At 40.0% G+C, this 18,393-nt stretch overlaps 1 protein-coding gene across 2 annotated transcripts in view; it reads left to right on the top strand.

The window, feature by feature from the left end:
* NBEA (neurobeachin) overlaps positions 1 to 18,393 on the top strand; it is a 560,398-nt gene that overhangs the window by 295,045 nt on the left and 246,960 nt on the right. For both annotated transcript variants that reach the window (XM_068419495.1, XM_068419505.1), the window contains exons 37-38: positions 5,224 to 5,332; positions 10,460 to 10,626. In XM_068419495.1, coding sequence (XP_068275596.1) covers positions 5,224 to 5,332; positions 10,460 to 10,626 — 276 coding nt within the window. The remainder of the gene's footprint in view (positions 1 to 5,223; positions 5,333 to 10,459; positions 10,627 to 18,393) is intronic.

Below are 18,393 nucleotides of genomic sequence, written 5' to 3'. Positions count from 1 at the left end.
TGGAGGGAAGTTACAGTGAATCAAAAAATGAGTGGGGGCCAAGCTAATGATTTGAGTGCTGTAGGCAGTCAGGGCCCAGTGCTCAGGCATGTTCCCTGGTCACCTCTTATTTGTCATCCCCTTGACTTTGGACCCTGAGGACCTGTGGCATTTCAGGGTTACCTGAAATCTGGCTTAGTTTGCCCAACGTGCTGTCCAAAAGCTGCAGCAACTCTGAAGTTGTTCCCAAATGCATCAGGTCTCTCAGTGTCTGGAGCAGAAAGGTCCATTAGAGGGGTGGGAGGTACAGCTGGGGTCACCAGCAGTTTCAGCCAGCTGATTTGAATCCTTTGCTGCATGTCTATAAAAGTTTTCATTTTCTGTAAAAGCAGCCAGAGACTAGTGTCGACAGATCCTTTTTTTTTATTATTTTTTTAATATCTTCTCCCTGAGTACTGGCAAGAGATTTATTTATAACATGTGGAAATTAGCATTCTCTGGGAATCCATTTGAAGTCCCTTGTAGGTGTTTTAGTGCATAAATGGGCACAGAGAATGTGAACACTTCTTACTACAGATAAATAAGTCTAAGATGAAGATCGCAGAATCACAGAATGCTAGGGATTGGAAGGGACCTCGAAAGATCATCTAGTCCAATCCCCCTGCCGGAGCAGGATTACCTAGACCATATCACACAGGAACGCGTCCAGGCGGGTTTTGAATGTCTCCAGAGAAGGAGACTCCACAACCTCTCTGGGCAGCCTGTTCCAGTGTTCGGTCACCCTCACCGTAAAGAAGTTTTTCCTCATATTTAAGTGGAACCTCCTGTGTTCCAGCTTGCACCCATTGGCCCTTGTCCTGTCAAGGGATGTCACTGAGAAGAGCCTGGCTCCATCCTCATGACACTTGCCCTTTACATATTTATAAACATTAATGAGGTCACCCCTCAGTCTCCTCTTCTCTAAGCTAAAGAGACCCAGCTCCCTCAGCCTCTCCTCATAAGGGAGATGTTCCACCCCCTCAATCATCTTCGTGGCTCTGCGCTGGACTCTCTCTAGCAGTTCCCTGTCCTTCTTGAACTGAGGGGCCCAGAACTGGACACAATATTCCAGATGCAGCCTCACCAGGGCAGAGTAGAGGGGGAGGAGAACCTCTCTTGACCTGCTAACCACACCCCTTCTAATACACCCCAGGATGCCATTGGCCTTCTTGGCCACAAGGGCACACTGCTGGCTCATGGTCATCCTGCTGTCCACTAGGACCCCCAGGTCCCTTTCCCCTACGCTGCTCTCCAACAGGTCTGCCCCCAACTTGTACTGGTACATGGCGTTGTTCTTGCCCAGATGCAGGACTCTACACTTGCCCTTGTTATATTTCATTAAATTTCTCCCCGCCCAACTCTCCAGCCTGTCCAGGTCCCTCTGAATGGCTGCGCAGCCTTCCGAACTTGCTGACAGTGCACTCTATTCCCTCATCCAAGTCATTAATGAATATATTGAATAGAACTGGTCCCAGAACCGACCCTTGCGGGACTCTGCTAGACACAGGCCTCCAACTGGACTCAGTCCCATTGACCACCACTCTCTGGCTTCTTTCCTTCAGCCAGTTCACAATCCACCTCACTACCCGATCATCCAGACCACACTTCCTCAGTTTAGCTGCGAGGATGCTGTGTGAGACCGTGTCAAACGCTTTACTGAAATCGAGATAGACCACATCCACAGCTTTACCATCATCTATCCACCGGGTTACGTCCTCATAAAAGGCTATCAAGTTGGTTAAGCATGACTTCCCGTTGGTGAAGCCATGTTGACTGCCCCTAATGATCCCCCTATCCTTGATGTGTCTAGAGACAGCACCAAGAACAAGTTGTTCCATCACCTTTCCGGGGATGGAGGTGAGGCTGACCGGTCTATAGTTACCCGGGTCCTCCTTCTTGCCCTTTTTGAAGACTGGAGTGACATTCGCTTTTCTCCAGTCCTCAGGCACCTCTCCCGTTGCCCACGACTTAGCAAAGATGATGGAGAGTGGCCTAGCAATGACTTCCGCCAGCTCCCTCAGCACCCACGGGTGCATCCCATCAGGGCCCATGGATTTATGGACGTCCAGATTGCTTAACTGGTCCCTGACCCAGCCCTCATCTACCAAGACAGATTTCTCCTCTATCCTGACTTCTTCTGAGGCCTCAGGGGTCCGGGGCTCCTCAGGACAGCCTCCAGCAGTATAGACAGAGGAAAAGAAGGCATTCAGTAACTCCGCCTTCTTTTTATCCTCTGTCTCCAGGGCCCCCACCTCATTCATCAGTGGGCCTACATTGCCTCTAGTGTTGGTTTTACCTGCAATGTATTTGAAGAAGCCCTTTCTGTTGTCCTTGACCTCTCTTGCAAGGTTTAATTCCAAGGAGGCCTTAGCTTTCCTAGTTGCCTCCCTACATCCTCTGACAACAGACTTATATTCCTCCCAAGTGGCCAGCCCCTCCTTCCATGATCTGTACACCCTCTTCTTCCACTTGAGTTTGCCCAGCAGTTCCCTGTTCAACCATGCAGGTCTCCTGGTACCCTTCCTTGACTTCCTACCTGCTGGGATGCTCTGATCTTGAGCTCGGAAGAAGCAGTACTTGAATGCTAACCAACTATCTTGAGCCCCCTTACCTTCTAGTACCCTGTCCCATGGGATTTCCCCTAGCAATTGCTTGAAAAGGCCAAAGTTGGCCCTCCTGAAGTCCAGGGTTGTAATTCTGCTAGCTATTCTGTTCCTGCCACATGAGATCCTGAACTCTACCATCTCATGGTCACTACAACCAAGGCTGCCCTCAACCTTCACCTCTTCAACCAGACCCTCCTTGTTAGTGAGGATAAGATCCAGTAGCGCTCCTCTCCTAGTTGGCTCATCCACCATTTGCATCAGAAAGTTATCGTCAATGCACTGGAGGAACCTCCTGGACTGAGGATGGCTGGCTGAGTAGGCCTCCCAGCAAATATCAGGGTAGCTGAAATCCCCCACAACAACCAGGCCCTGTTAACTGTGAGACTGCTCTCAGCTGCCTGTAGAAGGCCTCATCACCCTCCTCATCCTGATCCGGTGGCCTGTAATAGACACCCACAAGAGTATCACCCCTGCCAGCCTGCCCCTTAATTCGCACCCACAAACTCTCAGCTCGCTCCTGATCCGCCCCTGGACAGAACTCAATACATTCTAGCTGCTCACTCACATAAAGAGCAACTCCACCACCTCTCCTTAGTGGCCTGTCTTTCCTGAACAGGACATAGCCATCCATGACCACATTCCAGTCATGCGAGGTGTCCCATCCAAGATGGTATGTATTTATCATTGCTCATGAACAGAGGCAGCTTAGACTGGTTTTTGCAGTATAAAAACTATGCCCAGATGTCCCAAATAATAAACCCAGTGGATGGAACTTAGTCTCAATCTTTTCTCACCAAATTCTTGGTGGCAGGGAGTGTCTAAGAAACCTATTGATTTCTCCTAAAGCCATTTGGAACTAGAAATCTGATCTGGACCACAGCTGAGTCAAAGATACTGAATTTGCACTGTGCTCCATTTATGCAATAGTTAATTCATTCAGGAAGGGATGTACAGCGAATAGACACTTGAAATCTGTGTGGTCAGTTTTGAAATCCTAGATAGTTGCTTCCAGGTCATTAATGTCCTATGGAAAAGTTCAGGAAGACCTGAGATGCAAAATTCGATTGGAGATGTTAACACTCACTTCTAGTATTTTCTCATTTTAGAGAAGCTTGTTAAAGGCATGAATGCTCACTCCTAATCCATATCTGAGGGCAGTTCTACACTTACCTCTTAACAATGGAAATCTGAACACTTAACAGTAATAAAATGCTAACGCATATCTTCCAGCAGGGTAGATTAAAAAATAAAGCTAAATTGTGAAGACTACAATGGAGGCGACTTTAGTCTTTCAGTTTATAGTTTGCCAAAAACTTTTTGCTTTCAAGAACAGCAAAAGTTTAGATATAATAAAAAGGCTTATTAAAAGCATGAATATTCACTATGAAACCTTGATCCAAGCTTGTTTGTCTTTATCTGTAAAGAGAGGCCGCAACATTTATGTCTTCCTATGCCACACTAGCTAATGCTCAGGGTAAGTAATTTCCTTCCTCACAGATGTAGAACACACCAAAGGAGGCAAGAATAGAGTTCAGATCTTTCCATCTTATAGGTGTAAGGTGTAGTAATCATGGTTTTCATTTCTAATAATCATGACTTTCATTTGTGGTGCTTCTAAGCACCAGACACCAACCTTAGGGTGAATTGCTAGAAATTTCACATTCTTGATATAAGAATCTCTGAAATTAAATGGTTTTCCCTGATGCTGGAAGAAGGAAAATCCAAGACCGTGTGCCAATTTGGCACAAAAAGAAATAGTTCTTCCTGATCCTAAACAGACCTCTCAGATCTTTGCATACTGAAAGATATTTCCTCCCTGCTGATAAGAAGAGCAAAGCAATTTTTAATAGAATGGGCAGCCTTAGATATGGACTGTAGGGACAAGAAAGCAGTTGCTTCCGTTCTTCCCTGCTCAATAAGATATCAGCATTATTAACAACACAGTGTTGTTTATGCTGCAACTTTATTATGCACCTCATGGTGTTTGGTGGTCTTTACAAGACTCTTAATTTAAGGTGCCTGATTAACATCCTCAGTCTCAGTCCAATCTTAATGTATTTTTTCCTTCTTTTTAAGTAAGATTTGTCTAGTTCTGATGCCATAAAAACTTGGAAACAATGCACGTTTCACTCCAGTGTTTGAAAAACTTATGAGAGATATTTATATTATTTTGCAATTTTAATAGAATTTTAAATCTTCAGTAATCTCACATTTTTTTAAGACTATGAAATTGGAATATTTATATTTAATGATATAATGGTATCAATAAGAATTTAAGCAGTTGTCTAGATTTTTTAGTGATAGTGTAGTATTCATATTGAGACTGCTGTTAAAACCATACTCAAAATATAATACTTCAATAAATAACTTTTCCCTTTAATAATAAATAGCAAGCTTTTTCCATATAACATGATTTGTTCATGCTTTCACAAATGCAGAAAATTTTGGCTAAAGTTAAATTTTTCATATCAACTAATTTGGCAATTGCATTACAGTAGTTTCATTAATTTTAATTTTTTCCTTTTAAGTAAATCTGCTGAAATAGCTTATTTCAAGCACATCAAATACAAAGGTTGATTTTGATTTTTTGTTATTTTAGATTATTATGTCATGCAATGAAAGACCATATAGTGCGTGTCGCAAATGAAGCAGAATTTATTTTGAACCGACAAAGAGCTGAAGATGTCCACAAGCATGCTGAGTTTGAGGTAAGCCTGAGAGTGGTACATTTCTGCTTCTCTGTTTTCACTCAGTTGTCACCTAGACTGTAACCCCATACAATAAAGATTTCTTTTCTTCCAAGAAAGAAATTTACATTGAAGGCATTTCAAAACTAGTTTTTAATAGCTTTGATAAATGTCAAACACAAGGAATGGGTTTAATTTCTCATCTCCTCACTGAAATTCATGAAAACATTTACAGCTTGAAGAAATCCCTTAATCAGAATGTCTAAACTGATATGGCAGACCCTTAGGTTCACAAAGAACTTTTCTGATTATTGCAAATAGTAATGCAAATCACATTAGTAATTATTTTTGTTAGATTTTATCACCAGTATATATGAGTTCAGTAAGAAAGAAAAGCAATTAATATGCTTAAGTCACTTCACAAAAAATAAGTAGAAATGTTTTCTTAAACAGTATTTTAAGGTAATTTTGTTAGAACACTTTGCCTTTTGTCGCACTTTAGAACATTTACTTGCTAGAATTCATATATTGAAATATGATATTACATAACTTTCTTGCTAGTTAGCAATCATTGACAGTAAGATTTTGTCTAAAATGTCTATTCTTTTTAAGTACTGGAAGAAGTAACAGAGCAGCTGACTCCCATAACTCTTTGATGTCTACATTTCTTATTCCTAAAAGGAGTCAATGTTCAATTGCTTTTTTCACCAATGAGTGTTGCAGTATACAATTTAAATTACATTGCTTAAAAATGATACAAATATACAAAAAAGCAATTCTAAAAACATGTTCGGTTTAACAGGCTTTGATTATTTCTTCGGGATTAATTGGGTTCCTATTCAAATAATTTTCATGCAAAAGTGATGGAGCAAAGTTAAAATTTCATATTCAACATGACTTTAACAAATATGTTTTCACATTTTTGTGCTGTTCTATACAATATTTCAGCGTGACTGCCTGTGCTTGCATACATTTGTATATATGTAAGTATATGTGCACAAACATATATTTCCACATGTTTTAATGCTCAAGTGACCTAACATTAGGGTTAAGATAGACTGACTTAGTATTGATGATAATAAATAGCTATATCAATTTATTAATCCGTCAGAAAATGTCAACAAGCACCTGATGGCTAGAAATAGGATCCAGTAATCTTAGTTTTGGTGAGGTTTTTATCTCCTTGAAACAGCTCTCTTAAATGTGCACTTTGATGTGCTAGTTCTTGTGCTCCTTGACCTAGCTGAAAAGTGTGAGACACGGAGATACCTGTTGTCATTTTGAATACGCACAACCTTTACTTCATTTTGTCAGAGCAGATAGCAGACATTTGTCATATGGGATTGCAACAACTTTATTACCACGCATATACTGGATATTTTGAACTTAGATAAAATCACATTTACAATTAAGTGTGTGTTAGAGTGAAGTTTCATATTGCCTCAACAATAAATAACATTTGATATTTATCAGAGCATCATGCAGTAACCTAAGATGACAATAGAAGATTGAGTTATCTGCTCTTTGAAGAATACATTGGAGTATAAGATCTGTCAGAACTCTAGACAAAATGAGAATATTCAATTAACTTTCAACTTCTGTTAGCAAATAGGATTTAGAATATTAACTAAACTCCCTAAAGGAATAGCCTTAAGTCAGTCTTATTGTCTGGTAAAGAAACCAACACATTTTTCATATATGAAAATTTTCATATATGAATATTTGTCACATGAAAAACCTCAGCTACACAATTTAGATGAGTAAGATAAAATCTGCAAGTCATAAAAGAAAATTACGAAATGTAGCCTGTGTTAAATATGAAACTCAGATGTACTTAAATAAGGTGATGGTTAAAGTCTGAAAGAATGTTTTATATGTTGTCCTTAATAATGGTAGGTATATAACAGCATTTTATTATTCATCCTACTTGAAAGTAGTAGGGACAAAGAGATTTCTGGTAATTTTCTGTTGCATAACTGTAAATCTGTCATTTTGTTTTAATAAGCTGTATCAGTATATGTTCTGGGGTTTAGTACATGTTAATCGTTGCTCTCAGTCAGAGAAGCGAGTGGCTATTTTACTTTTACCTTTTAAACTTTAATTGAATCATTATGGGTGAAATGATTTGGCCCAAGCTGCACCGTTACTGTGTCGCCTGCATAGTGGGGAGGCCGTGGACCAGCATCTAAATTTTATCCTGTGAATCCAGTTGCAGTCAGGGCCAGGGAAATTCCTCCCAGAATGAGTGCTTCACGGTTAACTTTCATTATGTTAACCTTTGTAATTGTTCAGGAAGAAAAATGAAAGTTTAATTTTACTGTCCAATGAGCTGGTGAAATATTAACCTCATTACTAAGGCAGATCATTGTACTAATTGGTGCTTCCCTGTACAAGAAGATAAATTGAAAAATGAATTAACCCTTTATGAATTAATGTAATGATTGTTCTTTTCCAGCTAGGTTACTTGAAATAATGGCTGTAACACAGTGGACCACTGTTAAAATCTTACTGAATGCTAATGTGATCTGTATTAAAAAGGTTCTGTGCAGAAATATGAAGAATAAACTACAATTTAGTATGTGGTTAACTTAATTTTAATTGCTCTTTTGAATACTAGAAAATAGGTTTCTATTCAGCACTGTGTTACAGCACTGAGTGTTGGTTGAACGATCTAAAATGGCGCACAATAACTGTGCATGCAAAAATGACTCTTAAAAGGTGATTTTAAAATTAGCTGTTTTGAGAATAATCTAGCCTTTGTAATCTATACCTAGAAAATAACACTTATAATGGATTTATTTTAATTAGTATGGCTACATTTGCTTTGTTTAGACATTTTGAAAGGATCTTTACTAGGAGGAGAAATGAAATTTGACCTTAACATGATTTTGAGAAGAGAAATGGAAAAATTATATTGTGCTTATTGTACATAAAGAAAGAATTTATCAAAACTAAAATACACTATAGGGTTTTGACAGTTTTAAATGCAAATTTGCAGGAAGGCCAATAACCACAGCGTTTATTTTAGAGGTAGTTATCTCTTAAACAAAACATGATTGAAACATTAGATCTTTTTCAGTTTAAAAGATGAGCGATTTTTTAACCATTAGGGTTTTTTTAGAAGTGGTGGTACATTATGAAAATTTTTCATGTCGTGATATAAAATATACTGCTTAATTTCATAGTTAAAGGAGTTTCTCTTTAGCATCTGTAATAATAAAATTATCAAATGGCTTTTAGTGGTAGGTTTTATTGCAATTTAAAAATCAAGAACAATGTACATCATTTTTTCCTCTATATTATGCTATGTATGTTATACCTGTATTTTATACCTGAGAACACATGCAACTTTTATAAATAAAGACCAACTTTTAAGGCATATCCATGGTCACACATATACAGGCAGAGATGTATAGCTAAATGTTTTTAATTGCAGTTCTGTTGTCTTTGCCCTTGATATTTGGAAGTCATTGCTAGGCCACTCTCCATCATCTTTACTAAGTCGTGGGCAACGGGAGAGGTGCCTGAGGACTGGAGAAAAGCGAATGTCACTCCAGTCTTCAAAAAGGGCAAGAAGGAGGACCCGGGTAACTATAGACCGGTCAGCCTCACCTCCATCCCCGGAAAGGTGATGGAACAACTTGTTCTTGGTGCTGTCTCTAGGCACATCAAGGATAGGGGGATCATTAGGGGCAGTCAACATGGCTTCACCAACGGGAAGTCATGCTCAACCAACTTGATAGCCTTTTATGAGGACATAACCCGGTGGATAGATGATAGTAAAGCTGTGGATGTGGTCTATCTCGATTTCAGTAAAGCGTTTGACACGGTCTCACACAGCATCCTCGCAGCTAAACTGAGGAAGTGTGGTCTGGATGATCGGGTAGTGAGGTGGATTGTGAACTGGCTGAAGGAAAGAAGCCAGAGAGTGGTGGTCAATGGGACAGAGTCCAGCTGGAGGCCTGTGTCTAGCAGAGTCCCTCAAGGGTCGGTCCTGGGACCAGTACTATTCAATATATTCATTAATGACTTGGATGAGGGAATAGAGTGCACTGTCAGCAAGTTCGCTGATGACACCAAACTGGGAGGAGTGGCTGACACACCGGAAGGCTGCGCAGCCATTCAGAGAGACCTGGACAGGCTGGAGAGTTGGGCGGGGAGAAATTTAATGAAATATAACAAGGGCAAGTGTAGAGTCCTGCATCTGGGCAAGAACAACGCCATGTACCAGTACAAGTTGGGGGCAGACCTGTTGGAGAGCAGCGTAGGGGAAAGGGACCTGGGGGTCCTAGTGGACAGCAGGATGACCATGAGCCAGCAGTGTGCCCTTGTGGCCAAGAAGGCCAATGGCATCCTGGGGTGTATTAGAAGGGGTGTGGTTAGCAGGTCAAGAGAGGTTCTCCTCCCCCTCTACTCTGCCCTGGTGAGGCTGCATCTGGAATATTGTGTCCAGTTCTGGGCCCCTCAGTTCAAGAAGGACAGGGAACTGCTAGAGAGAGTCCAGCGCAGAGCCACGAAGATGATTGAGGGGGTGGAACATCTCCCTTATGAGGAGAGGCTGAGGGAGCTGGGTCTCTTTAGCTTAGAGAAGAGGAGACTGAGGGGTGACCTCATTAATGTTTATAAATATGTAAAGGGCAAGTGTCATGAGGATGGAGCCAGGCTCTTCTCAGTGACATCCCTTGACAGGACAAGGGGCAATGGGTGCAAGCTGGAACACAGGAGGTTCCACATAAATATGAGGAAAAACTTCTTTACAGTGAGGGTGACCGAACACTGGAACAGGCTGCCCAGAGAGGTTGTGGAGTCTCCTTCTCTGGAGACATTCAAAACCCGCCTGGACGCGTTCCTGTGTGATATGGTCTAGGTAATCCTGCTCCGGCAGGGGGATTGGACTAGATGATCTTTCGAGGTCCCTTCCAATCCCTAACATTCTGTGATTCTGTGATTTCAATTTTTACATGTTCTGAGAGCTTTTTCATGGATAATATATAGTAGTAGAACCATCTCAATTGGATGGTGTGTCCTATTCCTCTTAAAAGTATTTTAATACATTCTTGTCATATTTAAAGAGTTTTAGTAAATAATCATTTTAAGGTGATTCTAAATAGCCTGTCTTTTATAAAGTAGATGTACTTTCATTCCTAGTCGCAGTGTGCTCAGTATGCTGCTGACAGAAGAGAGGAGGAGAAGATGTGTGATCATCTTATCAGTGCTGCTAAGCATCGAGATCATGTTACAGCCAATCAGCTGAAACAGAAGATACTCAACATACTAACAAACAAGCATGGTGCCTGGGGAGCTGTATCTCACAGGTAAGCTGCAAATGTAAAATGTGTGGGTTTTAAATGTTACTTTCAAAGTTTAAGAAACACACTCATTGTATAACTGAAATATGAATGTATTGGGAATATTTAGTATTTCTAAAGTATATTTTCTTGTTAGTCTTTTCTTCAAGTGGTTCTTGAGAAGTCATCTTTGCTAAAGATTCACAGATCAAACTCCTTTGTAAACTGAAAACATAATATTTTACCATATTTTAAATAAATTGTAATGGGTATTTGTTGATTATAATGCAATTTTATTGTTAGTATATCAGTAGGCTTTGAAGCTCCTACCAGTATTAGAATCTGAGTGAAGTGTTCTGAATGAGATATTGAGACATGTAGAGATTTCCGTATAGACATCGATAGAGGAAGCCTGAAATAAAGAGAGAGTCAAAACTACTTGTCTAGCATTATAGAGTAAGTCAGTATTAGAATAATCAGCAGAAGCAGGACATTTGAGTTGCTGTCTAATGCTTTCTTCTGTTTATAGATTTTTCTGTGCAAGTAATGAACTGGTAAGATCCGTTGGTAAATCTTAACTCTCCTACAACAAAACAGTAGTCAGTGCCAGCCATACACAGTCAAAGTCTGTATGCTTAAAGCAAAACTTATATTGTACTTAAATGTAGCATGTGCAAAGCTGAACATAACTAAAGTGCAGCTCAATTCTACAGGTACTCTTATTAAAAAAAAATAAAATAAAAAAGCATGATCCAAAATATATAATTCTTACTGCATGCAAGTGATAATGTAGTATTTGAGGTTTTAATCAAAGCTGTGTTGAATACTGTTTTTAAAAGTACGTTCTATTCAACATAGGGATGAAATTAAACCTTTTCATATATCATACAAAAAAACAGAGCCTTGCTCTTCCGAATCACAAAAATAGCCAGTGGCTAAGGTGCTGACCCTCGTGTGGAAGACTTGAGCTCAAATTGCTCCTTTCCTTCATTCAGAGCAAGGTCTTGAACCTCGGTCTGCCATATGAGAGCCTTGTCTGCAGAACTAGAGGCTGCCAAGTCTCTCTCTTTTTTGTGCATTCTAGCCACAAATATTTGATTATTTATTCAAAGTGGAACAGCTCAAAGAAGAGAAATCAAGGAAATTCTGCTTCCAAATATATAGTTTAATTTTTTTACTTAAATCCTGTTTGTCTGCTGTGAGTTGGGCAGAGCAGATCAGAAAGTTCAATTTCAGCTCTGAAAAACCTTTTCAGTAAAAATCTACTTGAGACTGATAGACTAATACAAAGGCTTTTCTCTGGATAAATATTTTCTTTCAAAAAAATCTCTTTGAATGTAGCTTGAATACATATCTATGGCTTAAGCTTATTAGAAAAGTTGTGAAGTAATAAATTTGACACATCAGTAATAGTGCTTAATAAAAAACACATATACTATTCATTCTTTTTGTCATTCTGTCTAGTTGGTTCTTGCAGTTCTACAGTGTTAAAAAATGTAATTTTTCATGTTCATCATCCTTATATCCTTATATCTTCCAAAGAAATCACTATTTCCTGGATGATGATGGAGAAGTATTTATTTTTTAAGTTGGTAGAAAGTGTAGAAATTCAGTCTTATGGAAAAATCTGTAGTGTAATGCCAGAGATGTTCTGGTGGAAATGACAAAAATCATAGAAACGTAGAATGTTTGGGTTGGAAGGGACCTTAAAGATCCTCTAATTCCAGCCCCCCCTGCCATGGGCACGGACACCTTCCACTAGACCAGGTTGCTCAAAACCCAATCCAACCTGGCCTTGAACGCTTCCAGGAAGGGGCCATCCACAGCTTCTCTGGGCAGCCTGTGCCAGTGTCTCACCACCCTCACAGTAAAGAATTTCTTCTGAGATCTAATCTAAATCTACCCTCTTTCAGTTTAAAACCATTCCCCCTTGTCCTATCACTACATGCACTTGTAAAAAGTCCCTTTCCAGCTTTTCTGTAGGCCCCCTTCAGGTACTGGAAGGCTGCTATAAGGTCTCCCCAGAGCCTTCTCTTCTCCAGGCTGAACAACTCCAAGTCTCTCAGCCTGTCTTCATAGGAGAGGTGCTCCAGCCCTCTGATCATCTTCATGGCCCTCCTCTGGACTTGCTCCAACAGCTCCATGTCCTCCTTGTGCTGGGGGCCCCAGAGCTGGACACAGTGCTGCAGGTAGGGTCTCACGACAGCAGAGTAGAGGGGCAGAATCACCTCCCTCGACCTGCTGGTCATGCTGCTTTTGATGCAGCCCAGGATACAGTTGGCTTTCTGGGCTGCAAGCACACATTGCCAGCTCATGTTGAGCTTCTCCTCAACCATCACCCCCAAGTCCTTCTCCTCAGGGCTGCTTTCAATCCATTCTCTGCCCAGCCTGTATTTGTGCTTGGGATTGCCCTGACCCACATGCAGGACCTTTCACTTGGCCTTGTTGAACTTCATGTGGTTTGCATGTAGAAGATTGTGATGTGTGCATGACATGTAGAAGATTGTGATATGGTTAATTCAAAACAGTCTTAGTCCATAATGGACACTAGTGTTATCTCTAGTTGAAGCTTAAAGCTGTGCATCTGGAGACTTGAGCCTGATAAAAATAAGTGCAATTTTCAGTCCTTTTAATGTATCTGAATTTTTGAGTAACATTGCTCAAGCTCGTGAATGGCTGCAGACACTTCGCAGGCTTAAGTCAGTTCCTGGTCATCACCCGTTTCAGGAAACCATCTCTGGGCCAGATAACTTTCCTCTCCTGGATTGTTGATGGTGTCCTAAATGGCAACAGACCACTGCTGCAGCTTTTTTTGCTCTTCAGTCCATGATAGTTTTTGATGGGCCATGAAGCAGCTTGACACCTGTGACAAACCTGTCATCAAATTTCTTACATCAAGCAAAAGAAACTCTTATTTTATTCCTGTCATGCCATTTCCCTGGTGTGCCTGCTTCTCAATTACTTGCAGTGCTGCTTTCCCATTTCAGCGCTCACTGTGTTAAGTGCAGCTATTGACTGGGTTGTATTTTAGCTGCAAGCTGCTGCTTAACCTGGAGAAGGGGGGACATGGCAAAAGCACAAGGTCTCCAAGTGGGGTTCCCCATTTGCGGGAGCTGATCAGGAGGCAAATGGCCTCGCACTGCAGGTCTCTTCATGTGTGCTGTTGCAGCTGTGTGATCCAGCACGCAAGTGCACCTTCTGTCATGAGACCTAGTGGACTGTGAATGGAAAGACCTAGGATGGCAGCAGGTAGGGGCAGATGCTCAGTGGCAGAGCCTCTGAGCCTTGTTAAGGACCAAGGTCACTGGTTCTCAGTTGGCAGATTTAAAAGGCTTCAAGTGCAGAAAGTAGAGAGGGATCTCATTAAACAGCTTAGGTACAGAAGGCAAAACCTGTTGTTAATTAGTTCCTCCAATGCTCCTTAAATGATGGAAATTGAGAGGGGCTCTAAAATTGTACATACTTATGGTCTTGGCTGGCAGGAGACACAACAGGCCTCAAGTCTCCATTTTTAATTCATGACAAACAGTTACATCATTAGCAGTCTCTTTATAAGATGTTGCTTCTCTGTGCCCCAGGAGATACAGCCTGACTGGAACACAGAGTTACTTAAAAAAAAAAATAGGTTGACACCTCAGACCTCTAGACCTCTGTAGTGATTCCATCATTTCTGTCGGGGAGAGCGTTCCCAGTTCTGAAGGCACACTGCTGGTCTGCTGTCCATCTCCTGCACTGGACACCGTTTGTTGAGAGGGTGAATTAGGGAGATCGTTCTCAGGCCCAGGAGGGGCAGGGGAAGAAATAGGCAACTGCCTCTGCATGATAAATACTTGGGCAATAGCAATGCCGTTTGATGTCCAAAATGGATAAGACAGGTCAGAAACTATTTGCAGGGGGATGAATGTGATTCTTAAAAGCTTCAATTTTTTATCACATACCCAATACACATATATATGTGTGTTTGTTTCTCTCTCTTCAAGGTAAAGAACAATTTTTAAGTTCTTTAGCATAGATGCTTATGTTATGAAATATTAAGGTCTCATTTTGTGAAATATGACCCAGCTGTAAAGAAATATTTTCCTTGTGTTTGCGGTTCAATGCAATGAGCTTGTAACCCTCCCCAGCTTTTGTGTCTGCATATACTGTTTTTGCAGAAAGCAGCAACCAGCATTTACTGTGTTTAATCTGTAGGTGCCACAAAGTTTACTCTTTGTTCATTAAGAAACAAAGAGACTATTAAGAAACACAGAAACTTAGCACTGGGAGGAAAAACAAGAGGTCAGATGAGTGAAATTCTATAGTATTTGTAAATTATTAATTTTAAATATATTATCGTAAATTCTCCTCAAAATGTCTGAAGAAACAAGAATGAAGTTGAATGATGTGAGTCAACAAAATACCAAGTGAAACTTTCAATTCTAAGTTAGATTATAGTTACATAAAGATAGTTGAATTAAAAAAAAACATAAAATCGTAGGTGAATTGCTTTTCAATTACCTTCTTAAATAGCTATTAATTTATGAAGGAGAAATTAATTATGTACAGGTGCTCCACCACTTGAATAAATGCCTACAAACACAGTAACATTGTACAACCTATCCCTGTACTTACATTAATGAATCAGTAAGTTTGAGTTGGTCTGAGAATCTGGTTTTGTCTCCTTCTGTCTAAAACTGGTAAATAAGTTTTGAAAAAAACTTTATTTTGTATTGCTTACCAGTGTTAACTTCTTTCCCCCTTCACAAATATTTTCCCTTCACCTCTTAAAGTGAAAACCAAAGTTCTTTTGCTCAGTTTCTTGTAGGTGTGAGCATCAATTCCTCTACAACAATTGAATCATCTTATTTTCTCCTACATATCTCAGACAAAGAATAATAGGTTTCAAAATAAATCTTGTTAGTTTGTTATAAATCCCGTTCACACCCTTAAACCAAACTAATTCTGTTTTCCTCATTTTGGCAATTTGACATTTTCAGATATCTTCAAACTATCTTACACTAGACATACTGGTTTTCCCTTTTTTAATTTCAGCATTATACCAAAATTAGAATTCTGCAGGTTTTTGCCATTCAGATGAGAAATTGATTAGTTGGTTATTTCTTTGATGCATTGCCACTTATTCAGAGTGAATACGCAACATCCTATTTCCTTGAACTCAGGAAGAATCAAACAGGGTGTTTCATAGCTTAGCGTTCAAAGCTTCTTTAAGCCAGCACTTACCCTTATCTTTTTTCAGGGTTATAGTCTTCATGTCACAACATATGCTTCCTTCTGTCTTCTCTGTCAGCTTCATATGGTGCTTCTTTTCCTCCCCATCTGCTTCTCTCCTCATACGCATCTTTCTTAAAAAAAAAAAAAAAAAAAAAAAAGTAGTTTAGTGAAACCTGTCTGTACACACAGTTCAAATTCCTTATCAGCCATATGCATGCCATAATCTGTTACCATGTTTGTTTGGAGTATTCTCTTATTTCAGCTTCTTGGTTTAATCAGATATCTCAACTTTTCAAAAACTTTTATTCAAGAATACTGTGTATTCTTACCTTACAGTTTCTATATGTTTAAGGCAATCTAGGACAATACAAAGAGTTCTGAGTTCGTTTGTGTTCTAAACCTAAGTATGAAATACTTGTCATAGATATTTTCACATGATCAGTTTTGATATACACAGAAGCATTAATATAATGAGAAAAATAACATTTAAAAATGAGACTTAGTTCTCTTGCTTTCTGTGATTTAATGGAGGAGGTTCCACCTAGGTTAAAGCAGCTTTACCAAATAGCAAGTATACAAGGGCTTTTTCTGTTCAAATCCATCTTTGGTTAAACTAGACACCCATAACAAATTAATCATTCATGGTGGAGGGCAGAGCTGTCAAACTCATTCTGTGGTGAAGACCAAATTCGTCTGGGGAGACAGGCTGGAAATAAAAAGTTTCTTGCCAGACAGCTAGTTGTGCCTCTCACTACAGCATGTGCTTCAGCAGAGATTGGGTTCTGCTGGGGGCTGAGGGGGAGAGCGGAAAGAGGAGAGGTCCCCTTTTCTGGGCCTATGGGTCTTGGCAGTTAAATACGTTGATTCTGGGATGACACTGCTTCTAAACCAAATGTTTCCAGTTTACAGCAAGAGAGACCAGAACGCAGGAATTTAGTAAGAAGGAGTTTCCCTTACAGCAAGCCTTTGGCGTGCTCTGACTCCATCGCTGCACTAGCTGCTATCTTAAGAAGTTCAGAGAGACACAGAATCTATCCTGTCCCCCACTGTAAATGAGCTTCATCTGGTTTAGCTATTCATTCGTTTCTGGCTCATTTTAACTGCCAGACATAAATTACAAAGGGAGCTTTAGAACAGTGGAAAAGATGTAGGACCAGATTCTGTCTAGTGGATCCAGCAGTGTGTTTGAAATGCCCATTGTTAGGGGGCCTGTTAAGGTTCTGCATTTTTCCGCATACTGTGTAAGAACTATGAATTTTCTACGTTTCTGGAACTGGTGGAATCTGTTTTTCCAGATTGATCTGATGGAACCTGCACACATTTTGGCTCATTCATTAGCTATCCTGATTACAAGTTCCAAATATTCAGTTCTGAGATGATTTCATTACAAAACATTAAGAAAATGCTTTTCTGTCTTCTGTTCTTTTTACTTAACTGCACTGCTTGAGATACCTTGAGATCAGCAAACGTGTCAGCATTATTCGCATTTTAGGTCCAGTATTAGTCATCCTTCTGTAGCAGGTTTTAAACATAAATGTGAGTGAGACTATCTTTCTAATCTGATCATTCTGTTGTAGTATTTTACTATTTCAATCTCCTTCTTACCTTTCTTACTCTGCTTTCAACTTTGTGCTGCTCCTGCTGCTCTGCACCCATTATATTACATCCCCTACCCATTGAGTAGCCTCTTCCTCCCTCTGGCATTTGACAAGCACAATGGAAAAAGGGGGATAGAAGAATTCTGTATCACTTCCTAATAATAGGAAGTTAGATGTAGGGTGCTATTTTCATCTACCTACAAATAGAGATACCTGCCAAGAAAGGAGTATTGTATAACTGGAGATGAACTGTATGAGTGAGTGCACAGTTTGCTTACGTGCGATTTATTCAGTTGTGTATTTGTGCACGGTTATTCAGTTGTTTTGCCTAGAATTTGTTTTTCCCCTTTTACTTCATGGCAAACACAAAGAGGAAAGTGTGGCAATGTTGTTTTTCTTTAAGCTTTAGAAACAACAAATCTTTAGATGTCAGTAGAGTCTTTAACTGGAACAGCAATCAGAATATATATCCAAATTGCATACAGTCAACTTACTATATATATTTTTATTGTAGCAGTAACAAGGGAATTTTAAAGTATACCTATATTAAGAGGAAGGACAGCCTTAACAAACTCAGAGGATCTTCTGCTCCTTCTTAAGTCTAACCATAGACCTAGCACGTGCACATGAAGCCATTGAGCTTCCAGGATACTAGTCGCAAGAACAGCCATAGTGGTTCAGACCAGCAGTCCATCTAGCTGTGTAACCTATCTTCAACTGTAAGTGAATGCTTAAGAAACAGAAAGATAGGGCAAGTAGAGATGATAGGTCCATCTAATACTCAGTCAGACTCCTTGAATTTTCGACTCAGAATTTCCTGAGGGATCTCGGTTTCAGTCAGTCTCAATTTTTAAGTTTCCTCATCTTAGTAGAGCATCAAAGTCCAGCTGCCTTTCTTCATGTTTTCCTCCTAGTTCCTGTAGTGGAAGCAGCCTCTGCAGTGGGTATCAGCAGGCTGGACTAACAGTTGCTGGTATTGGACAAT

This window comes from Nyctibius grandis, chromosome 2 (genome assembly GCF_013368605.1).
Source record: "Nyctibius grandis isolate bNycGra1 chromosome 2, bNycGra1.pri, whole genome shotgun sequence".
In the NCBI taxonomy this organism is placed as follows: Eukaryota; Metazoa; Chordata; class Aves; order Nyctibiiformes; family Nyctibiidae; genus Nyctibius; species Nyctibius grandis.
Note: the sequence above shows the minus strand (reverse complement) of the source record. Positions and strands in the feature narration are given on the sequence as shown.